At 48.3% G+C, this 20,038-nt stretch overlaps 1 protein-coding gene across 1 annotated transcript in view; it reads left to right on the forward strand.

The window, feature by feature from the left end:
- Positions 1–20,038, forward strand: part of patj (PATJ crumbs cell polarity complex component) — a 115,216-nt gene that overhangs the window by 18,734 nt on the left and 76,444 nt on the right. The window contains exons 12-21 of the mRNA XM_042006703.1: positions 4,061–4,162; positions 8,980–9,041; positions 9,110–9,166; positions 9,263–9,397; positions 9,546–9,722; positions 9,795–9,860; positions 10,376–10,588; positions 15,017–15,226; positions 15,448–15,498; positions 19,708–19,953. Coding sequence (XP_041862637.1) covers positions 4,061–4,162; positions 8,980–9,041; positions 9,110–9,166; positions 9,263–9,397; positions 9,546–9,722; positions 9,795–9,860; positions 10,376–10,588; positions 15,017–15,226; positions 15,448–15,498; positions 19,708–19,953 — 1,319 coding nt within the window. The remainder of the gene's footprint in view (positions 1–4,060; positions 4,163–8,979; positions 9,042–9,109; positions 9,167–9,262; positions 9,398–9,545; positions 9,723–9,794; positions 9,861–10,375; positions 10,589–15,016; positions 15,227–15,447; positions 15,499–19,707; positions 19,954–20,038) is intronic.

Genomic DNA, 20,038 nt, shown 5'->3' on the forward strand with positions numbered 1-20,038 from the left:
GGAGTAAGGACTGGTTGAAGATCTTGGTGAAGACCCCCGCCAGCTGGTCCACGCAGTCCTTCAGCACCCGTCCAGCAGTGCCATCTGGTCCAGCAGCCTTCCTCGGATTCACAGCCCTCAGTGTGCGCCTCACCTCATGTTCCTCCACAGAGAGGAAGGGGTGGTGCAGCTACCTCCGGTGGCTCCATCTCGAAGTGGTCAAAGAAGAGGTTAAGCTCCTCTGCCAGCGAAGGGCCCCCGTCGACAGCAGCGAGGTTCGGCCTGTAGTTGGTGATATGCCGGATCCCTTGCCACCCCTGCCTTGTGTTGTTCCTGCTGAAGTCGTCCTCAGTCCTCTGCCTGTAGTCCGTCTAAGCCCGTCAGATGCCTCTCTTCAGGTTCGCTGTTGCAGCACTGTATCGCTCCATATCACCAGACCTGAAAGCTATATTTCTCTGCTGGACCTCTCTGGTCATCCAGGGTTTCTGCCTGGGATAGACCCGAATGCATTTGTCCACAGCAACAGTGTCGGTATAGAGTTTGATGTAACCCAGGACTGCTGCTGTGTGCTCCTCCAGGTTCGGGTGGTAAAAAATGTCCCAGTTGGTTCTCTCAAAACAGTCCTGCAGCTGGTGAGAGGCCTCTTCAGGCCAAGTTTTAACAGTCCTTGTTGTGGAAGGAGCCTGTTTCCTGAAGGGGGTGTATGCTGGTGCTAGGAGCAGGGACATGTGGTCTGACTGGCCCAGGTGTAGCCATGTTTTATGTTGGAGTAGACCTTGTCCAGTGTCTTAACTCCTCTAGTGGCACATTTCACATGCTGATGGAACTTAAGGAGCACAGTTTTTAGTTCAGCATGGTTAAAGTCCGCAGCAATAATATGCACTGCCTCAGGATGCTTGACTTGCCAGCTGCTAATGGTGCTACGCAGGAGCCCCAGAGCAGAGTTAGCATTAGCATCTGGTGGAATGTACACAGCGGTTACCATGACAATAGTAAACTCCCTCGGAAGGTAAATGGGTCTGCATTTAACAGTCACGTACTCCAGGTCCGGGGAGCAGTGACTGTCTATGGTCTTAGAGTTAGTGCAACCCCCCTCCTTTGCTCTTACCGGAGTCCCTGCTCCTGCCGTGGCGGTGTACAGTGCGGCCTGCTAGCTCAATGGCTGCGTCCGGTATGGATGGACGAAGCCATGTCTCGGAGAAAAACAAAGCGCAACAGTCCTTGACGGGCCTGTTCCGCTTGAAGCTTCAGTTCATCCATTTTGTTGGCAAGGGATCTTACGTTGGCAAGAAAGATGCTAGGGAGCGGTGGCTTGTTTGGGTTCTTGCGCAGCCTCACCAGCACACCTGCCCGACAGCCCCGTTTCTGCCTTCTGCCCCTACGCCTCCTTCGCCTCCTCCCCGCGGGGGATGGTAATCCACGGAGAGCCTGGGGGTCCTGGCTATATCCACCGGGTTGTCGTGGTTGTCCGTGACCCTATCTTTATGAGCTTGTGCTGGCTGTAGATCTTCCCATCAACTCAAATAACCACAAAATCAGATTCCTGCTGAACCACCTTTCCAACGCAAATCCACACATCCAGGTCACAGAGGCCGGTGGACCTGGTCTGAGACTGGTGGACCTGGTCTGAGGCCGGTGGACCTGGTCTGAGGCCGGTGGACCTGGTCTGAGACTGGTGGATCTGGTCTAAGGCTGGTGGACCTGGTCTGAGGCCGGTGGGGCTGATTGTAAAGGAGCGGACCCATTTCTCCTCGGGTCACCGCCCGGCTGACTGTGAAAGAGCGGACCCACATCTCCTCGGGTCACCGCCCGGCTGACTGTAAAGGAGCGGACCCACTTCTCCTCGGGTCACCGCCCAGCTGACTGTGAAGGAGCGGACCCACATCTCCTCGGGTCACTGCCCGGCTGACTGTAAAGGAGCGGACCCACTTCTCCTCGGGTCACCGTCGGCTGACTGTGAAGGAGCGGACCCACTTCTCCTCGGGTCACCGCCCGGCTGACTGTGAAGGAGCAGACCCACTTCTCCTCGGGTCACCGCCCGGCTGACTGTGAAGGAGCGGACCCACATCTCCTCGGGTCACCGCCCGGCTGACTGTAAAGGAGCGGACCCACTTCTCCTCGGGTCACCGTCGGCTGACTGTGAAGGAGCGGACCCACTTCTCCTCGGGTCACCGCCCGGCTGACTGTGAAGGAGCAGACCCACTTCTCCTCGGGTCACCGCCCGGCTGACTGTGAAGGAGCGGGCCCATTTCTCCTCGGGTCACCGCCCGGCTGACTGTGAAGGAGCAGACCCACTTCTCCTCGGGTCACCGCCCGGCTGACTGTGAAGGAGCGGGCCCATTTCTCCTCGGGTCACCGCCCGGCTGAGTGTGAAGGAGCGGACCCACTTCTCCTCGGGTCACTGCCTCGCTGACTGTAAAGGAGCGGACCCACATCTCATCGGGTCACCGCCCGGCTGACTGTAAAGGAGCGGACCCACATCTCCTCGGGTCACCGCCCGGCTGACTGTAAAGGAGCGGACCCACATCTCCTCGGGTCACCGCCTGGCTGACTGTAAAGGAACGGACCCACATCTCCTCGGGTCACCGCCCGGCTGAGTGTGAAGGAGCGGACCCACATCTCCTCGGGTCACCGCCTGGCTGACTGTAAAGGAACGGACCCAGTCAGTGTTGCAGCCACACAAATGAGCAGGAGACGCCAGAGGAAGAGTTTTAATGTGGAACCACAGACATCAGTTTTCGTCGAGACGTCCAGCAGCCTGAAATCCAGTCCAGGATCTTTCTGTTAGTAATTTATCCCTCTAGGTTTCCATTTCATCCATCAGTCTGATCTGATATTCAGTTTTATTAGGAATAAATGAACACACAGACGGATGTGGAATTCTGTTAAAGGGACATATTTCAACATGAAGTAAAAAGTAACGGAGTTACTTTTCCCAGTAATTAATTACTTTAATAATTCTGTAACTTATGTTAATATCACTGTTATTTTCTGCTACAAGTAACTAGTAACTATAATTATTTACTTTTTAAAGTAACATGCCCAACACTGCTCCTCCCCCCTCTTCCTCCCCTCCTCTAGATTAGGATGATAAATATGTTTACCCCAGCCTGTAATTTCCCGAGCCTCCTGCAGACTCCTCTTCCTCCTCCTTCCAGAGATTAATTTTCCTGGTTTAGGGTCATTTTTTGCCATGCTGCTGGCGGACGGAAGCGAGTGGTTTCTGTAAAAGAGGAGTGCAGCGGCGTTCTTATCTCCTCCAGACTTCTTTTCATTACCGAGCTGCAAACCCAAGTTTCACTGCTGCTCCAAGACCGACAGAGAATGGGGTCAGCAGTCAGGAGCAGCTCCTTCACCTCCTCAATAATAAGCAGCAGCCACATGACACGTAACTACTTCCTGTTTCAGTCACATGACCGCCTGGATTTATTCCAGTCTTACTGATTTAGGTAAAATAGGACTGAACACGCCAATGATTAACTCAGGAAATGTTTTAATGGAACCTCTAACATTAATATTTCAGTAGAAGATCAATAGAAGATCAGAGTACATGGAAGAAAGTACCAGCTGAAAAATATCAGCTGGTCTCCAGGTGCTCTGGTCTGCAGGTGTTCTGGTCTGCAGGTGTTCTGGTCTCCAGGTGTTCTGGTCTCCAGGTGTTCTGGTCTGCAGGTGTTCTGGTCTCCAGGTGTTTTGGTCTGCAGGTGTTCTGGTCTGCAGGTGTTCTGGTCTGCAGGTGTTCTGGCCTGCAGGTGCTCTGGTCTGCAGGTGTTCTGGTCTCCAGGTGCTCTGGTCTGCAGGTGTTCTGGTCTGCAGGTGTTCTGGTCTGCAGGTGTTCTGGTCTCCAGGTGCTCTGGTCTGCAGGTGTTCTGGTCTCCAGGTGCTGTGGTCTGCAGGTGTTCTGGTCTGCAGGTGTTCTGGTCTGCAGGTGTTCTGGTCTCCAGGTGCTGTGGTCTGCAGGTGTTCTGGTCTCCAGGTGCTCTGGTCTGCAGGTGTTCTGGTCTCCAGGTGCTCTGGTCTGCAGGTGTTCTGGTCTCCAGGTGTTCTCTGTTGACACTCCTACTTCCTCTGTGTGTTTCAGTGGAGAAGGAGTCGTCCCGTGTGGGTCTGAGGAGATCTGTAGAAACCAAGACTTGTTCTTCATCTTCATCATTGTATCAGAACGCATCACAGCTGACCAGAGGTGAGTGTGCACACCTGTCGGAACTGATGAACAGATATCAAGTCCAATCCTAGAAACAACAGAACCAATAAAGTCAGGAACTGGCAGAACCTCCTCCTTCAGACGATGCTGGTCTTATTCATTTCAGTCTGTTTGGTCTGAAGGTCGTTCTAACCTGGATCTAAAATAGGATTCATCACCTGGAGGACCAGGTGTGGGAGGACCAGGTATGGGAAGGCCAGGTGCGGGAGGACCAGGTGTGGGAAGGCCAGGTGCGGGAGGACCCCGTGTGTGGAAGACCTGGTGTGGGAGGACCAGGTGTGGGAAGACCAGGTGTGGGAAGGCCAGGTGTGGGAGGACCAGGTGTGGGAAGACCAGGTGTGGGTGGACCAGGTGTGGGAGGACCAGGTGTGGGAAGACCAGGTGTGGGAAGGCCAGGTGTGGGAGGACCAGGTGTGGGAAGGCCAGGTGTGGGAGGACCAGGTGTGGGAAGGCCAGGTGTGGGTGGACCAGGTGTGGGAGGACCAGGTGTGGGAGGACCAGGTATGGGAAGGCCAGGTGCGGGAGGACCAGGTGTGGGAAGGCCAGGTGCGGGAGGACCCCGTGTGTGGAAGACCTGGTGTGGGAGGACCAGGTGTGGGAAGACCAGGTGTGGGAAGGCCAGGTGTGGGAGGACCAGGTGTGGGAAGACCAGGTGTGGGTGGACCAGGTGTGGGAGGACCAGGTGTGGGAAGACCAGGTGTGGGAAGGCCAGGTGTGGGAGGACCAGGTGTGGGAGGACCAGGTGTGGGATGGCCAGGTGTGGGAGGACCAGGTGTGGGAAGGCCAGGTGTGGGTGGACCAGGTGTGGGAGGACCAGGTGTGGGAAGGCCAGGTGTGAGATAGGACCAGGTGTGGGAGGACCAGGTGTGGGAGGACCAGGTGTGGGAAGGCCAGGTGTGAGATAGGACCAGGTGTGGGAGGACCAGGTGTGGGATCAGTTTAACATCTTGATCTAATTTCTTACGTCTAAAATCAAACAAAATGTTTGTATCGGTCATAAACAGGATGACGGGAACGACATCAGTTACAAGGACCGGTTGCTCATTCCCACATGTTCCTGGACATTTACACTCAGAAACGCCTCCTTCACCATAAATCACCTGGAAACTGAAGGTGATGAAGAGGAGAAATGATGCCTCAGTGTGTGCTGAGTCTTTCTGCATAATAATTAAAAATCAGAACATCATTAACTCCTTATACGTTTGGAAGGAATGTGCCTCCAGCTCCTCCTTGACTTACTCTCCTTTTCTTCCTCACTAGCTTTGCTAAGCGACTGTAACGGCCGGTTAAGGCAGCGCCCGGCGACTCCTGAATGCTGGATGTAAAGCAGGCGCCTGTTACTGTTTATTCAGCCAAATGCTGCAGAGTAGCTGCTGGCTGAGCGGCAGGTTAGCAATGCTAATGTAATCAGAGCTGCTGCAGGACGTCCTGACATCTTGCACCGCCACTCACCCTCTGCCTGCGTGTGCATTAACCATACATTAAACATGCGTTGCCCATACATTAAACATACATTAAACATGCGTTACCTATACATTAAACATACATTAAACATGCGTTAACCATACATTAAACATACATTAAACATGCGTTGCCCATACATTAAACATACATTACACATGCATTAAACATGCGTTACCTTATACATTAAACATACATTAAACATGCGTTACCTATACATTAAACATACATTAAACATGCGTTGCCCATACATTAAACATACATTACACATGCATTAAACATGCGTTACCTTATACATTAAACATACATTAAACATGCGTTAACCGTACATTAAACATACATTAAACATGCGTTACCTATACATTAAACATACATTAAACATGCGTTAACCATACATTAAACATACATTAAACATGCGTTGCCCATACATTAAACATACATTACACATGCATTAAACATGCGTTACCTTATACATTAAACATACATTAAACATGCGTTACCTATACATTAAACATACATTAAACATGCGTTACCCATACATTAAACATACATTAAACATGCATTAAACATACATAAAACATGCGTTAACCATGCATTAAACATGCGTTACCTTATACATTAAACATACATTAAACATGCGTTACCTATACATTAAACATACATTAAACATGCGTTACCCATACATTAAACATACATTAAACATGCATTAAACATACATTAAACATGCATTAAACATACATTAAACATGCGTTACCCATACATTAAACATACATTAAACATGCATTAAACATACATTAAACATGCATTAAACATACATTAAACATGCGTTACCCATACATTAAACATACATTAAACATGCATTAAACATACATTAAACATGCGTTACCTATACATTAAACATACATTAAACATGCGTTACCCATACATTAAACATACATTAAACATGCATTAAACATACATTAAACATGCGTTACCCATACATTAAACATGCATTAAACATACATTAAACATGCGTTAACCATACATTAAACATACATTAAACATGCGTTACCTTATACATTAAACATACATTAAACATGCGTTACCTATACATTAAACATACATTAAACATACATTAAACATGCGTTACCTATACATTAAACATACATTAAACATACATTAAACATGCGTTACCTATACATTAAACATACATTAAACATACATTAAACATGCGTTACCTATACATTAAACATGCATTAAACATACATTAAACATGCGTTAACCATGCATTAAACATACATTAAACATGCGTTACCCATACATTAAACATACATTAAACATGCATTAAACATACATTAAACATGCGTTAACCATGCATTAAACATACATTAAACATACATTAAACATGCGTTACCTATACATTAAACATGCAGTAAACATGCATTGAACATACATTAAACATGCGTTAACCATACATTAAACATACATTGAACATGCGTTAAACATGCATTAAACATACATTAAACATACATTAAACATGCGTTAACCATATATTAAACATACATTAAACATGCATTAAACATACATTAAACATGCGTTACCCATACATTAAACATGCATTAAATTTGCATTAAACATGCGTAACCAATACATTACACATACATTACACATACATTAAACATACATTAAACATGCGTTACCAATACATTAAACATGCATTACACATACATTAAACATACATTACCAATACATTAAACATGCATTACGCATACATTAAACATGCATTAAACATGCATTACACATTCGTTACCCATACATTAAACATACATTAAACATGCATTAAACATTCGTTACCCATACATTAAACATACATTAAACATGCATTAAACATTCGTTACCCATACATTAAACATACATAAAACATGCATTAAACATTTGTTACCCATACATTAAACATACACTAAACATTTGTTATCCATACATTAAACATGCATTACACGTACATTAAACATGCGTTATCCATACATTAAACATGCATTACACATACATTAACCATGCATTAAACATTCGTTACCCATACATTAAACATACATTAAACATGCGTTATCCATACATTAAACAAGCATTACACGTACATTAAACATGCATTACACGTACATTAAACATGCGTTACCAATACATTAAACATGCATTAAACATACATTAAACATTCGTTACCCATACATTAAACATGCATTAAACATGCATTAAACATTCGTTACCCATACATTAAACATACATTAAACATGCGTTATCCATACATTAAACAAGCATTACACGTACATTAAACATGCATTAAACATGCATTAAACATTCGTTACCCATACATTAAACATACATTAAACATGCGTTACCCATACATTAAACATGCATTACACATACATTAAACATGCGTTACCCATACATCAAACATACATTAACCATGCATTAAACATGCATTAACCATGCATTAAACATGCATTAACCATGCATTAAACATGCATTAAACATGCATTACCTATACATTAAACATGCATTACACATACATTAAACATGCATTAAACATGCATTACACATACATTAAACATGCATTAAACATGCATTACACATGTGTTACCAATACATTAAACATGCTTTAAACATTCGTTACCCATACATCAAACATGCATTAAACATGCATTAACCATGCATTAAACATGTGTTACCCATACATCAAACATGCATTAAACATGCATTAACCATGCGTTACCAATACATTAAACATGCTTTAAACATTCGTTACCCATACATCAAACATGCATTAAACATGCATTAACCATGCATTAAACATGTGTTACCCATACATCAAACATACATTAAACATACATTAAACATGCGTTACCCATACATTAGTATGGTATGTGTTAGGGGAGTAGGGGTTCTCTAAACAAATGAGTCCTTATAGATGGACAGTGCTGCTCTGGTTGTTTGTTCCACCAACATGGAATCAGAAATGAGAACAGTTTGGTTCCATTGGTCTCAGTTCAGGAAGACATTGCAGAGAGGAACTCAGTGGTCCAGAAGGACCAGAACTGTATGACTGAGTTAAACAGCTGCTACAGAACCAGAAGTATCTCAGAATTTTGTTTAGGCAGCCATGGACAGCCAGGTGACTCTGCGCGGACCGCCTTCTCCATGGTGATGGTCATGTGACCTTTTTGTTGCCAGATCAACAGATGCTCCACCTGATTCTAGTCCATCTGTAGGAGTTTCATTTTGAGGGAGAAGCACACACAATGGGTTGTTGTAATGTGTGTGTGTGTGTGTGTGTGTGTGTGTGTGTGCATGCGTGTGCGCAGCTACTGAGGCAGACCTGAGGGCTAAGTGGGAGCAGGCTCTGGGACCGAACTATCAAGTTCTGGTGAGTCCATCTTCACTCGGTTTAACATTAATGACTAACCCAGGACTAACCATGCGTTTGTCTGTCAGGTGGTGCAGTTGGATCCAGTCATAGAGGACGATGAAGAGCTGCAGAAATCCTCCAAGGTAATCGAACCGAGTGCATGCAAACCGATCTCTGGTCAGAGCCCGGACAGAGACGGTTCTTTTTTTTAGTTCTGATGTTCTGTTTGTTCCATCTAGCTGCTACCCATCCACACCCTCCGTCTCGGCGTGGAGTTGGACTCCTTCGATGGACATCACTATATCTCTTCTGTGGCCCCAGGGGGCCCAGTGGACCGGCACGGAGTCCTTAGACCAGAGGACGAGCTGCTAGAGGTAAAAACTGTCCATTTAATGTTAGTTGTGTGAGGAGATGAAGACCTGGTGTTTAGAAGGAAACACATCACCTCCAATGCTTTTCTCATCAGAACATTTTGGTTTTGGGTCCATTTGGCATGAAGTGGTTCTGGTTTTGTATCATCAGGTGAATGAAGTTCAGCTGTACGGGAAGTCCCGGAGGGAAGTGGTGTCGTTCCTCAAAGAGGTGCCTCCTCCATTTACTCTGGTCTCCTGCCGACTCCCCATCACTGATCAGGAACCAGAACCAGAACTTGTACTAGAACCAGAACCAACACAAGCATCAGAACCCAGCGTGGAAGAGGTTTGTTCTGACATCAGGAACGATTCTCATCTACTGTTCCTGTTAAATAAAACTTGTTTTCCTGGTTATCAGATTGAGATGAAGCTTTCATCGATGCTCCAGAGAGATGACATCAGTCAAAAGGTGGAAAGACAACAGGTAACTCGACACAGACCGTGTTCTACAATACGCGACTGTGCTCGGACCGTGTTGTAGAATACGCGACTCTGCTCGGACCGTGTTCTAAAATACGCGACTCTGCTCGGACCGTGTTGTAGAATACGCGACTCTGCTCGGACCGTGTTGTAGAATACGCGACTCTGCTCGGACCGTGTTGTAGAATACGCGACTCTGCTCGGACCGTGTTGTAGAATACGCGACTCTGCTCGGACCGTGTTCTAGAATACGCGACTCTGCTCGGACCGTGTTGTAGAATACGCGACTCTGCTCGGACCGTGTTCTAGAAGACGTGTGATGTGTTGTAGTGATTATAAAAGCATCAGGTTTGCATCACTGATTAACTGGAACCTGACGATCAGCTGTGTCTGTTCTGTCTTAGGTTCGAGAAGTTTGGTTGAAATGTTTCTTGCACCCTGAAACGAGCTCCAGTTTTCCTGGTGAATGATTGAAAACCGTGAATTTTAACTTCTATCCTCTGTTTCTTCCGGTGTCAGGATTGTCTTGTAGAGGAGGGATGGAGGGAGGAGACTTCTCACCACAGCCAGGAGGAAGAGGAGGAGGATGAAGATGTAAAAGAGGAAGATGATGAAGGAGAAGAGGAGGAAGAGGATGATGGAGAGCTGGCCTTGTGGTCTCCAGATGTTCAGATGGTGGAGCTGCAGAAGGAGAGAGAAAGAGGCCTCGGCTTCAGCATCCTGGACTACCAGGTAACAGAGGTTCTGGTTCTGAACCACATGATGAAGAGTTGCTAAAGAACGGTCAGACGGTATTAACAAAACCTCGTTAATAATTCATGAGCTGCAGGACTTCTATCATGGACCCAGACTGGTGACTTAGATCGGTGGCTCAGATCAGGGACCCAGATATGGAACTTGGATTGGGGATTTAGATTGGGCCCCAGGATCGATGACTATACCAGCCAATCACAGTTCACCGTCAGAATATAAACAAACATCTGATGTCCCACTGGACCATGAAGGCACCATGTTGGAGTGGAGCACTGGTCCAGATTTTCCATCCTGTTTTTGGAAGTCGTTCCTTTGGGAAGTCTGGGAGATTCATCTTAATCTTCCTCTCCTTTCAGGCTTCTTTTTGTCTTCATCTTGTTTTCTTTCTTCCTCTTTGTCCAGTTCGTGGTCATGAGATCTGGACTCCAGGAGGACTGGCCTTCACTTGGTGAAGGCTGACCCCTCATTTCCACCGGGTGCGTGTGTACCACGTTACGTCGCGGCCTCCACTGCTATTGGTGGCCGTTTCAGTCAGCGGTTTGATTCCCGCTCCGCTAAATATACGTGCTGAGTCTGTTTTTGACGCTTCACGCACCCACAATGCGTCAATTTCTGCAGTTCAGATAGGAGCAGACAGGAAGTCCGACACGGGAGCAGTGTAAAAGCTTCTGTTATTTTTCAAAATAAAAGCCCCGTGCAGATGTGCGGTGCTGAGCCATGAAAACATGACATGTTGAACCTGCCATCCTGGATATGGAGAATGACAAGATTCTCCATTCCTCCTGGGATTTCGTGATCTCACGGATTCTGCTAGGTGGACTGCACTCGCAGGCGCTCCACACCTGACACGCTCCCAGTAAAGGTTGCCACGCCACGCAGGTCGGAACAAACCCGTGGCTCACACCCAGTGGAAAGGAGGGGCAATGAGGATCCATTATAAACTAAACGTTCTTCTTTGTCTCCGACTTCCTCATCCAGTTCGTCATCTTCTTCATCCTTTCTGTTCCTGCAGAGACCTGATCGGGTCCTTTCTGAAAGTCCAGCCCACCCCATGACTTCTCTTTTCCGTTTTCCTCCCACGTTTTTCTGATTCCTCCTCTTTCTTTTTCTTTGAGGATCGTGTAGGAGTCGGAGACTCTAAAAATACCATCTGAAACTCGGCTCGGCTGCTCGCTCTGCCCTCAGATCGACTCCGGGGAATTCTGTTGGCATTGGAGGTTTATAGTTGGACTGAGAGTCTCTGAGCTGGTCGGGTTCTGGTTCTGGTTCTGGTTCTGCATGTTTGGAGATGAATAAATCAGATGGATCAGAACTGCAGGATGAAAGGAGTTCGATAACTTCCTGTCAGGTGTTGGAACCAGAGGATCCGATTCGTTCATGTCGGATCCATGTTTTTCTCCAGTCAGCTGAAGATGATAAATCTGAATCTCCTGCTGATCGGTTCTTATTGATTGATCTTGTGCAGAGATGTCAGAATGTTCTGGTCTGATTCTGATGAAATAATCAGATTATTGTTAACATGTAAAACCACATCAGCCCTCCTTCTGGGTCTTCAGGTTTTATATATTTCTGTCTGATGCCAACAGAAATAGTGAAGCTGAATCTGCTCCGCGGTGCACAATAAATAAATAGAATTTACATTCTACCTGGACCAGGTCCTCTACCTGGACCAGGACCTCTACCTGGAGCAGGGCCTTTACCTGGACCAGGACCTCTACCTGGACCAGGTCCTCTACCTGGACCAGGTCCTCTACCTGGACCAGGGCCTCTACCTGGACCAATACCTCTACCTGGACCAGGACCTCTACCTGGACCAGGTCCTCTACCTGGACCAAGGCCTCTACCTGGACCAGGGCCTCTACCTGGACCAATACCTCTACCTGGACCAGGGCCTCTACCTGGACCAGGGCCTCTACCTGGACCAGGACCTCTACCTGGACCAGGTCCTCTACTTGGACCAGGGCCTCTACCTGGACCAATACCTCTACCTGGAGCAGGGCCTCTACCTGGACCAGGACCTCTACCTGGACCAGGTCCTCTACCTGGACCAGGGCCTCTACCTGGACCAATACCTCTACCTGGACCAGGACCTCTACCTGGACCAGGACCTCTACCTGGACCAATACCTCTACCTGGAGCAGGGCCTCTACCTGGACCAGGACCTCTACCTGGACCAGGTCCTCTACCTGGACCAATACCTCTACCTGGAGCAGGGCCTCTACCTGGACCAGGACCTCTACCTGGACCAGGTCCTCTACCTGGACCAGGGCCTCTACCTGGACCAATACCTCTACCTGGACCAGGACCTCTACCTGGACCAGGTCCTCTACCTGGACCAGGTCCTCTACCTGAAGCAGGGCCTCTACCTGGACCAGTCCTCTACCTGGACCAGGGCCTCTACCTGGACCAGGACCTCTACCTGGACCAGGGCCTCTACCTGGACCAGGACCTCTACCTGGACCAGGGCCTCTACCTCGACCAGGACCTCTACCTGGACCAGGACCTCTACCTGGACCAGGGCCTCTACCTGGACCAGGACATCTACCTGGACCAGGTCCTCTACCTGGACCAGGGCCTCTACCTGGACCAATACCTCTACCTGGACCAGGGCCTCTACCTGGACCAGGACCTCTACCTGGACCAGGGCCTCTACCTGGACCAGGGCCTCTACCTGGACCAATACCTCTACCTGGACCAGGACCTCTACCTGGACCAGGTCCTCTACCTGGACCAGGTCCTCTACCTGAAGCAGGGCCTCTACCTGGACCAGTCCTCTACCTGGACCAGGGCCTCTACCTGGACCAGGACCTCTACCTGGACCAGGGCCTCTACCTGGACCAGGACCTCTACCTGGACCAGGGCCTCTACCTCGACCAGGACCTCTACCTGGACCAGGACCTCTACCTGGACCAGGGCCTCTACCTGGACCAGGACATCTACCTGGACCAGGTCCTCTACCTGGACCAGGGCCTCTACCTGGACCAATACCTCTACCTGGACCAGGGCCTCTACCTGGACCAGGACCTCTACCTGGACCAGGGCCTCTACCTGGACCAGGACCTCTACCTGGACCAGGGCCTCTACGTTATAAAAAGGCTTTAGAAGGTTTCTTTGTGAAACCATCCGGCCAGAATGAAGTTGGTTTATTTCCAGAAACTGTATTTGACCTGGACCCAGTTTGAACCCAGAAACAAGGGTTCTGGTTCTGGTTGTGATGATCTGTGTGTTGGTGACGGGTCCTCAGCCTTCACTCTGCAGCTCTGTTGTTGTTGTTGTGGTTGTTGTTGTGGTGGTCTCTGGCGCCCCCTGCCTTCTACGCTGACTGATGAAGATGTGAGGAGGAGGCTGCTTGTTTAATTGGTTTCCATGACATCACTGACTTCGGTCAGCTGATCAGTGAAGGTTCAGAAACAGATGAAAAGGCTTATCACAGAGGAGGAGCTGACCTGGAGTCTGCTGTCTGGGTCCTGGTTCTGATTCTTTAGACACGTCGATCTTTACTGGATCACATGACCAGAGATAAACCAGCACATGTCAGACCAGAACCAGAACTGAGAGAATTCTCCTGCTAAGTTTTCTTTAACCCCTAAACCTCAGTCAGGTCTCCCCGAGGTCCTCCTCCACCAGGAGCGGTGGTGTGTAGCTCTGTGGGGTAAATGTGATGGATATTTTACCCTTTAGCTGATCTTCGGAGGTTTACCAGGTTTCTATCCCGTCCAGGAGGTCTACAATCCAGCCACTAAATGTAGTTTTATTCAGAGACTCTATCTGGTAAATCCACAATGATCCATGATAACAGCATTATTTATCACATTTCACCATAAAAACATCACCATCACTACTATGTTGCTAAGAGACCTCTATTTAGACCTGGACATGATGATGAAGCCACTTCCTGTCAGACTTTCCACCAATCAGAGAGCTTAGATTGACGGTAACGTCCAATCAGGAGCAGCCAAAGATCAACCAGTGAGCAGAAAGTTCTATGTGTGTGTGAAAAGAAGAAAAATAATGCTCCTCTATGGCTGGAATAAAGCCAAGAAGACGTTTCTGATGCACGTTGGCGTGATTCTGCTGCTGCAACTCCAGGTGAGTTCCGGTACCCGGGCGCCGCGTGGACCCGGTCTTGGTGCTGCAGCTCCAGATGAGTCCCGGTACTCAGGTACCGCTCTCTTCTGCCCTTCACATCTGATTTTAGTCCACCCGACTGTTTCTCGTTGGTTTTTCTTCAGTTTCATTCCAGAAGTTCATGTTGAGCTGGTGGGGGGTGGGAAGGTGGAACAGGTCTAAGAGATCTGGTCTGAGGTGCTGATGAGGTTTTGGAAGGTTCTGAGCTGGGACCTTCTCGCCTATGCTGGACGAGAACCCTTCAGAGCTCCCACTCATATCTCCGTTCTGGTTCTTCAGGACCCGCTGGACCCCAGTCGCTGTGTGATGGTGATCCGGTCTCTGGTGCCCAGTGGTTCGGCGGAGCGTCATGGTGGTTTACTTCCTGGAGACCAGCTAGTGTCTGTCAACCACACCCAGTTGGACCTCCTGACTCTGGCGCAGGCTGTGGAGGTCCTGAAATCTGCTCCACCTGGTCCCGTACAGCTGGGCATCCGCAAACCTCTGGTGGTAGGTCCAGACCTCCAGTCTCTGATATGTTACTCCAGATCTTCCTTTTCTTCGTCCAGACCTTTAGTCTAGACCTGTCCTCAGGTCCAGATTTTACAGGTTTCATGTCAGAAGATCTGGACCTGCGATGGTCTGGAGTGACGAGGTTTAGAAGCTAGAGCCTAGAACCTGATCTGCATCTGGTCCGGTTTCTGGTCCTGATCTACATCTGGTTTTTGCAGGTGGAGACGAGGCCAGAGGCCATTCAGGGGTCTCCAGAACAGGTTCCACAGGTAAGTTACAGACTGGTCCTGAGTCCTGATCCAGTCCTCCTGTATTTATCTTCTAAAGTGGTCTTGAACAATAGTCCAGTCTAGTCTTGGTACCGGACTGGTTCCGTTCCAGTCTTGTCTGGACTAGTTCCAGGATTATCACCTCTTCCCACAGACCCAGTTTGACCGACTCAGACCAGGTCTTCGGTGTGTGTGCTGCAGTTCATTCATTAGAGCTGTGTGTGACGTGTGTGTGTGACGTGCGTGTGTGTGATGTGCGTGTGTGTGTGTGGTACCGATTCTGTGGGTTTGAAACGGGTCATTGATGCTGTCAGTAACCAGACTGAGCTGGTAGTGATGAAGAGCTCTGGTCTCTGCAGGACGTCATGTTCCCCTCCTCTTCCTCCTCCTCTTCCTCCTCCTCTTCCTCTCCTTCACCGTCCTCTGCTGACTCAGCTGATGGCTGAACGCTGTAAAGTGCTCCATCAGCTCCACCGGCTGCATCTCTCTTAAGTGAGGCGGAGGTGGGGGAGGGGTTCTTTGAGGACACTCTGGTCCTCCAGCAGCACTTCAGTACTGCAGAATCATTTGAAGGACCCAGGTTCTGAAGGTTCTGGACTCCTGCTGGTCTGAGGACCTGAAACTGATCATCTGATGCAGATCAATGACAGAAACTCGTGTGACATCACTGCAACGGCGCCGCACGTGTGATGTCAGCGACACGTCATGACATGGTGACATGTTGGTGACGTGTTTTTATTATCATTCTTTTAAGAGGTTAGAGCATCAGTTTCTTTATTAGCTGTGACTTCTACTGAGTTCTACTGACTTCTACTGTCCTGCTGCCTTCCTCTTTATGTCCTGTTTTATGTGCAGCCCATTTGCCTGAAGAGCCTTTTTCACAGCCCACGGGTCTCTGATGGGCCCATAAAGCCCGGCGGGTCGGCGCCGTCGCTCTGTGGCACGGTGGGCTGGATGACCACGGGAGCGCCGTTACTCCGCCACGCCTCCTTAACTTTTAGAGGTCACATGCAGAAGTTTGATGTTATGGTGAGAGCTGCAGTAATCTGATTACTTTTCTCCAGTTCACAGTAACTGTAGGAGAGAAGTCGTTCACACGTCCCAGTTAAAGTCAGACTGATCCGGATCACACCGGATCTGTGTGAGCAGGTTACACAGATCCGACCAATAGAAACAGGCCTCAGTGTTCATGTGACTTCCTGGTTTGTCAGAAGTTCTTCAGAAAGGAAAAACCTCCAGAAATTCACCTTTTCTCTCGGTGGACTCCTCCTCGCCTTCTCTTCCTGACTCCCTGTCCTGACTCCTCGCCTCCTCCTCCTGACTCCCTGTCCTGACTCCTCCTCGCCTCCTCTTCCTGACTCCCTGTCCTGACTCCTCGCCTCCTCTTCCTGACTCCCTGTCCTGACTCCTCGCCTCCTCTTCCTGACTCCCTGTCCTGACTCCTCGCCTCCTCTTCATCTCCGCCATCCTCATCGTCTAATGGCAGCGAGATGAAACGTCTTTAAATCTTGAGAATGAGTTCAGGCCGTCCCATCAGTCTGAGGAGGTGCTGTTAGCGTTATGAGCTGCTCCTCACCTCCATTAAACGCCGCGATGGGCCGGCTTCCCAGGCTGAAATTAAAAGCAGAGGAGCAGAGTCCTTGACGACGAGGCTTGGTCGGTGGAAATTAGCCTAAGTGTTGTCATTAATATTTGCCAGTGTGGCGGGTGTGTGCGTGGCGATGTGAGAGCAGGAGATCCTCGTATCTGCTGAGGAGGCTGTTTGGGGAGTTGGAGGAAACCTTTATGTGGCCAGAGATGAAGGCTAATGTTCAAAGTTTGACATTTAGTGAGCTGCAGACTTTCATATGAGCAGCTTCAGGCAGCTGGTTGTCAGCTGACACCCAGACCAGATTGGGACATAAAAACCATCAACATTCCCATCATCGTCATCATCATCTTCCTCACACAGCTGTCAATCACCGTTTTTATCACGTCTCTGTTTACACAACATGGCCAAGAGCGGGAGGAGGAGCTTGTTGGACGGAGGAGGAGATGTTTTATTTGTAGGTGCCGTTCAGGACCTTCAAGGAGGTTAGAATCAGATGTGAGACAACATGAGGACTCTGATCGGGGACTCGTTGGACGGGCGTCTCCCCTGCTGCCTTTAAAACGGTGGTGGTGGTGAGGCCCCTTCTGAAGAAGAGAAATTTAGATCCAAACATTCCTGATAACTACCGACCTGCATCCAACTTACCGTTTTTAAGTAAAATGACAAAAAGAAGTGTTTTTATTCAATTTCATGAGTTTTTAAATAAACCCAAGATTTTAGAAAAATATTAGTCTGATTTTAGGACAAACCACAGAACCGAGACTCCCTTTTAAAAATTTTTAATGACCTTAGACTTAATTTAGACTCACAGAAACTCCAGAGTTTATGTGAGGACCAGAGGACGAGGACCAGAGGACGGGAACACGTCACACCAGTTTTAAAATCGCTGCATTGGCTCCCCGTGCGTTTCAGGGTTGATTTTAAGGTTCTTTTAGTAGTTTAGAAATGTCTTAATGGTCTTGGGCCCTCTTATTTATCAGACCTTCTTTTAAATTATGAACCCTTGCGGACCCTGAGGTCCTCTGGTAGCGGTCTATTAGTTGTTCCAAGGGTGAGGACCAGGACTTACAGTGAGGCCTCTTTCCATTGTTACGGCCCTCGTCTGTGGAACAGTCTGCCAGAGAACCTCAGGGCTGCAGAGAACGTTGATGTTTTTAAAAAGACGCTTAAGACCTTTTTAACTTAGCTGTTAACTAAATTTTATCTAATCTTAATTTATTTTACATTTTATTTCACATTTTATTTTCATTTTACTCAACTGTACTTCTTATTTATTTATTAATTTACTTATTTATTCATTCATCCTTAGCTGTTTTTGTTTGTTAAGGCTGTTTAATTTTAACTCCAGTGTTTTCCTCGTGGGGATCCTCCACGTCGGGGGGTTTACCCTGCTCGGTCTGGGGGCTGCTGCCGCGGTGATTGCACCTATCGGGGTGGCTGGGGCCCTGCACTCCAGCCTTATGGCTGTGGTGTGGGCCCCGGTCTGTCCTGATGGGGGTAGTTGCCGCTTTGGGACATGGGTGGACTGGCCCCTGGTGTGGAACTGGACCCTGGTGTGGAACTGGACCCTGGTGTGGATGGATCCCCATGACACTGATTTTGTTTCCTCACAGCAGCATCGGGCTGGATGTTTGTCACTTTTAGTATTTTATAATAACATTCACTTCGAGACAGAAATAAGAGAATCATGTTTGTATAGGGGGGGGGGGGGGGCTGCTTGGTGTGTGTGTGTGTGTGTGTGCGACTGTGTGAAATACTTTGGTGAGTGTTTCTATTATTATGTATTTGTATGTATATTATGTTTTAATCATGTAAAGCACTTTGTGTTGCCTGTGAAAGGTGCTTTATAAATAAAGTTTGATCCGGGACTCGCTGATCCGGGACTCGCTGATCCAGGACTTGCTGATCCAACAGCTAAAGCACGAAAAGTGGGAATGTGGTGGAACGTTGGAGATAGAAAGGGGAAGTCTTGGTCTTCGTCATGTGACTCGTGTTGGATAACGTGTCAGTTCCTCCTAAAACCACATTTTAATATGTTTGGTTAATTTTCTGTTTGGGGACTTTAAACCGGAACCAGAACCTAGTCCTCTGCTAGGGTCCAAACTGCTACTGAAGGTTAAAATCTTCCAGCTTCTCTACACCGGCTTCTTGATGCCTACAGGATCCAGTCCAGTTCTTGCCCGTCTCAGCTCCTGTTTAGTCATGTTGCAGTAAGATCCACCACATCCAGCTCCCTGATGGGATCTGATCCAGGTAGAGGTCTGGAGGCGCTTTTCTGTGGCAGGTCCAGACTCCCTCTCGGTGTTGGATCTGCTCACTGGAACGTTTTAGATCCTCTTAAAGACGCGTTTCATCCACTGGTTGAACTTTTCCGTTAACGTGCTGCTCGTCGTCTTTGTGTTTTAGTGCTTTATTTTATTTTCTATTGTTCTTCACTGATTTTATCTTAGATTCTAGGACTTGTTGAAAATGTGCTTAATAAGCAGACTCGACCTCGAACGCAGCAGCGCTTAGGCTCCACCTCCTCACACAAAATGGCTGTTGGTTCTGTCGGGTCAGTCTGGTACCAGCAGAACCTCGGTCTGGGTTTAAACTCTTTCCTCTCGTTTGTGTCTCAGGGTTTCCGTGTCAGATCCACCCTCCCTGACAACCTTCATCATGTGGAGGAGGAGCTGATCCTGGATGGAGGTCTTCCTCGCTACTCCTCCTCCCAGACCTCTGACCTCCCCCCCCTGGTGGAGAGCAGGGAGATGGCCGTGGATGAGGAAAAGGAAGAGAACCCAAGTTCTCTTTTGATGAAATCTCCACCATCGTGGGAAGAGTGGAAGCTCTCCTCCACCATCCAGCCCGGTAGTGCAGAGGAGGTGAGCAGAGGAGACACGTTGACCCGGTATCCCGACCCGGTGTCCTGGGGTTCTTATCAGGGAATGTCTGACATCTGGTTTCTGC

Source organism: Melanotaenia boesemani, chromosome 14 (genome assembly GCF_017639745.1).
Source record: "Melanotaenia boesemani isolate fMelBoe1 chromosome 14, fMelBoe1.pri, whole genome shotgun sequence".
NCBI lineage: Eukaryota > Metazoa > Chordata > Actinopteri > Atheriniformes > Melanotaeniidae > Melanotaenia > Melanotaenia boesemani.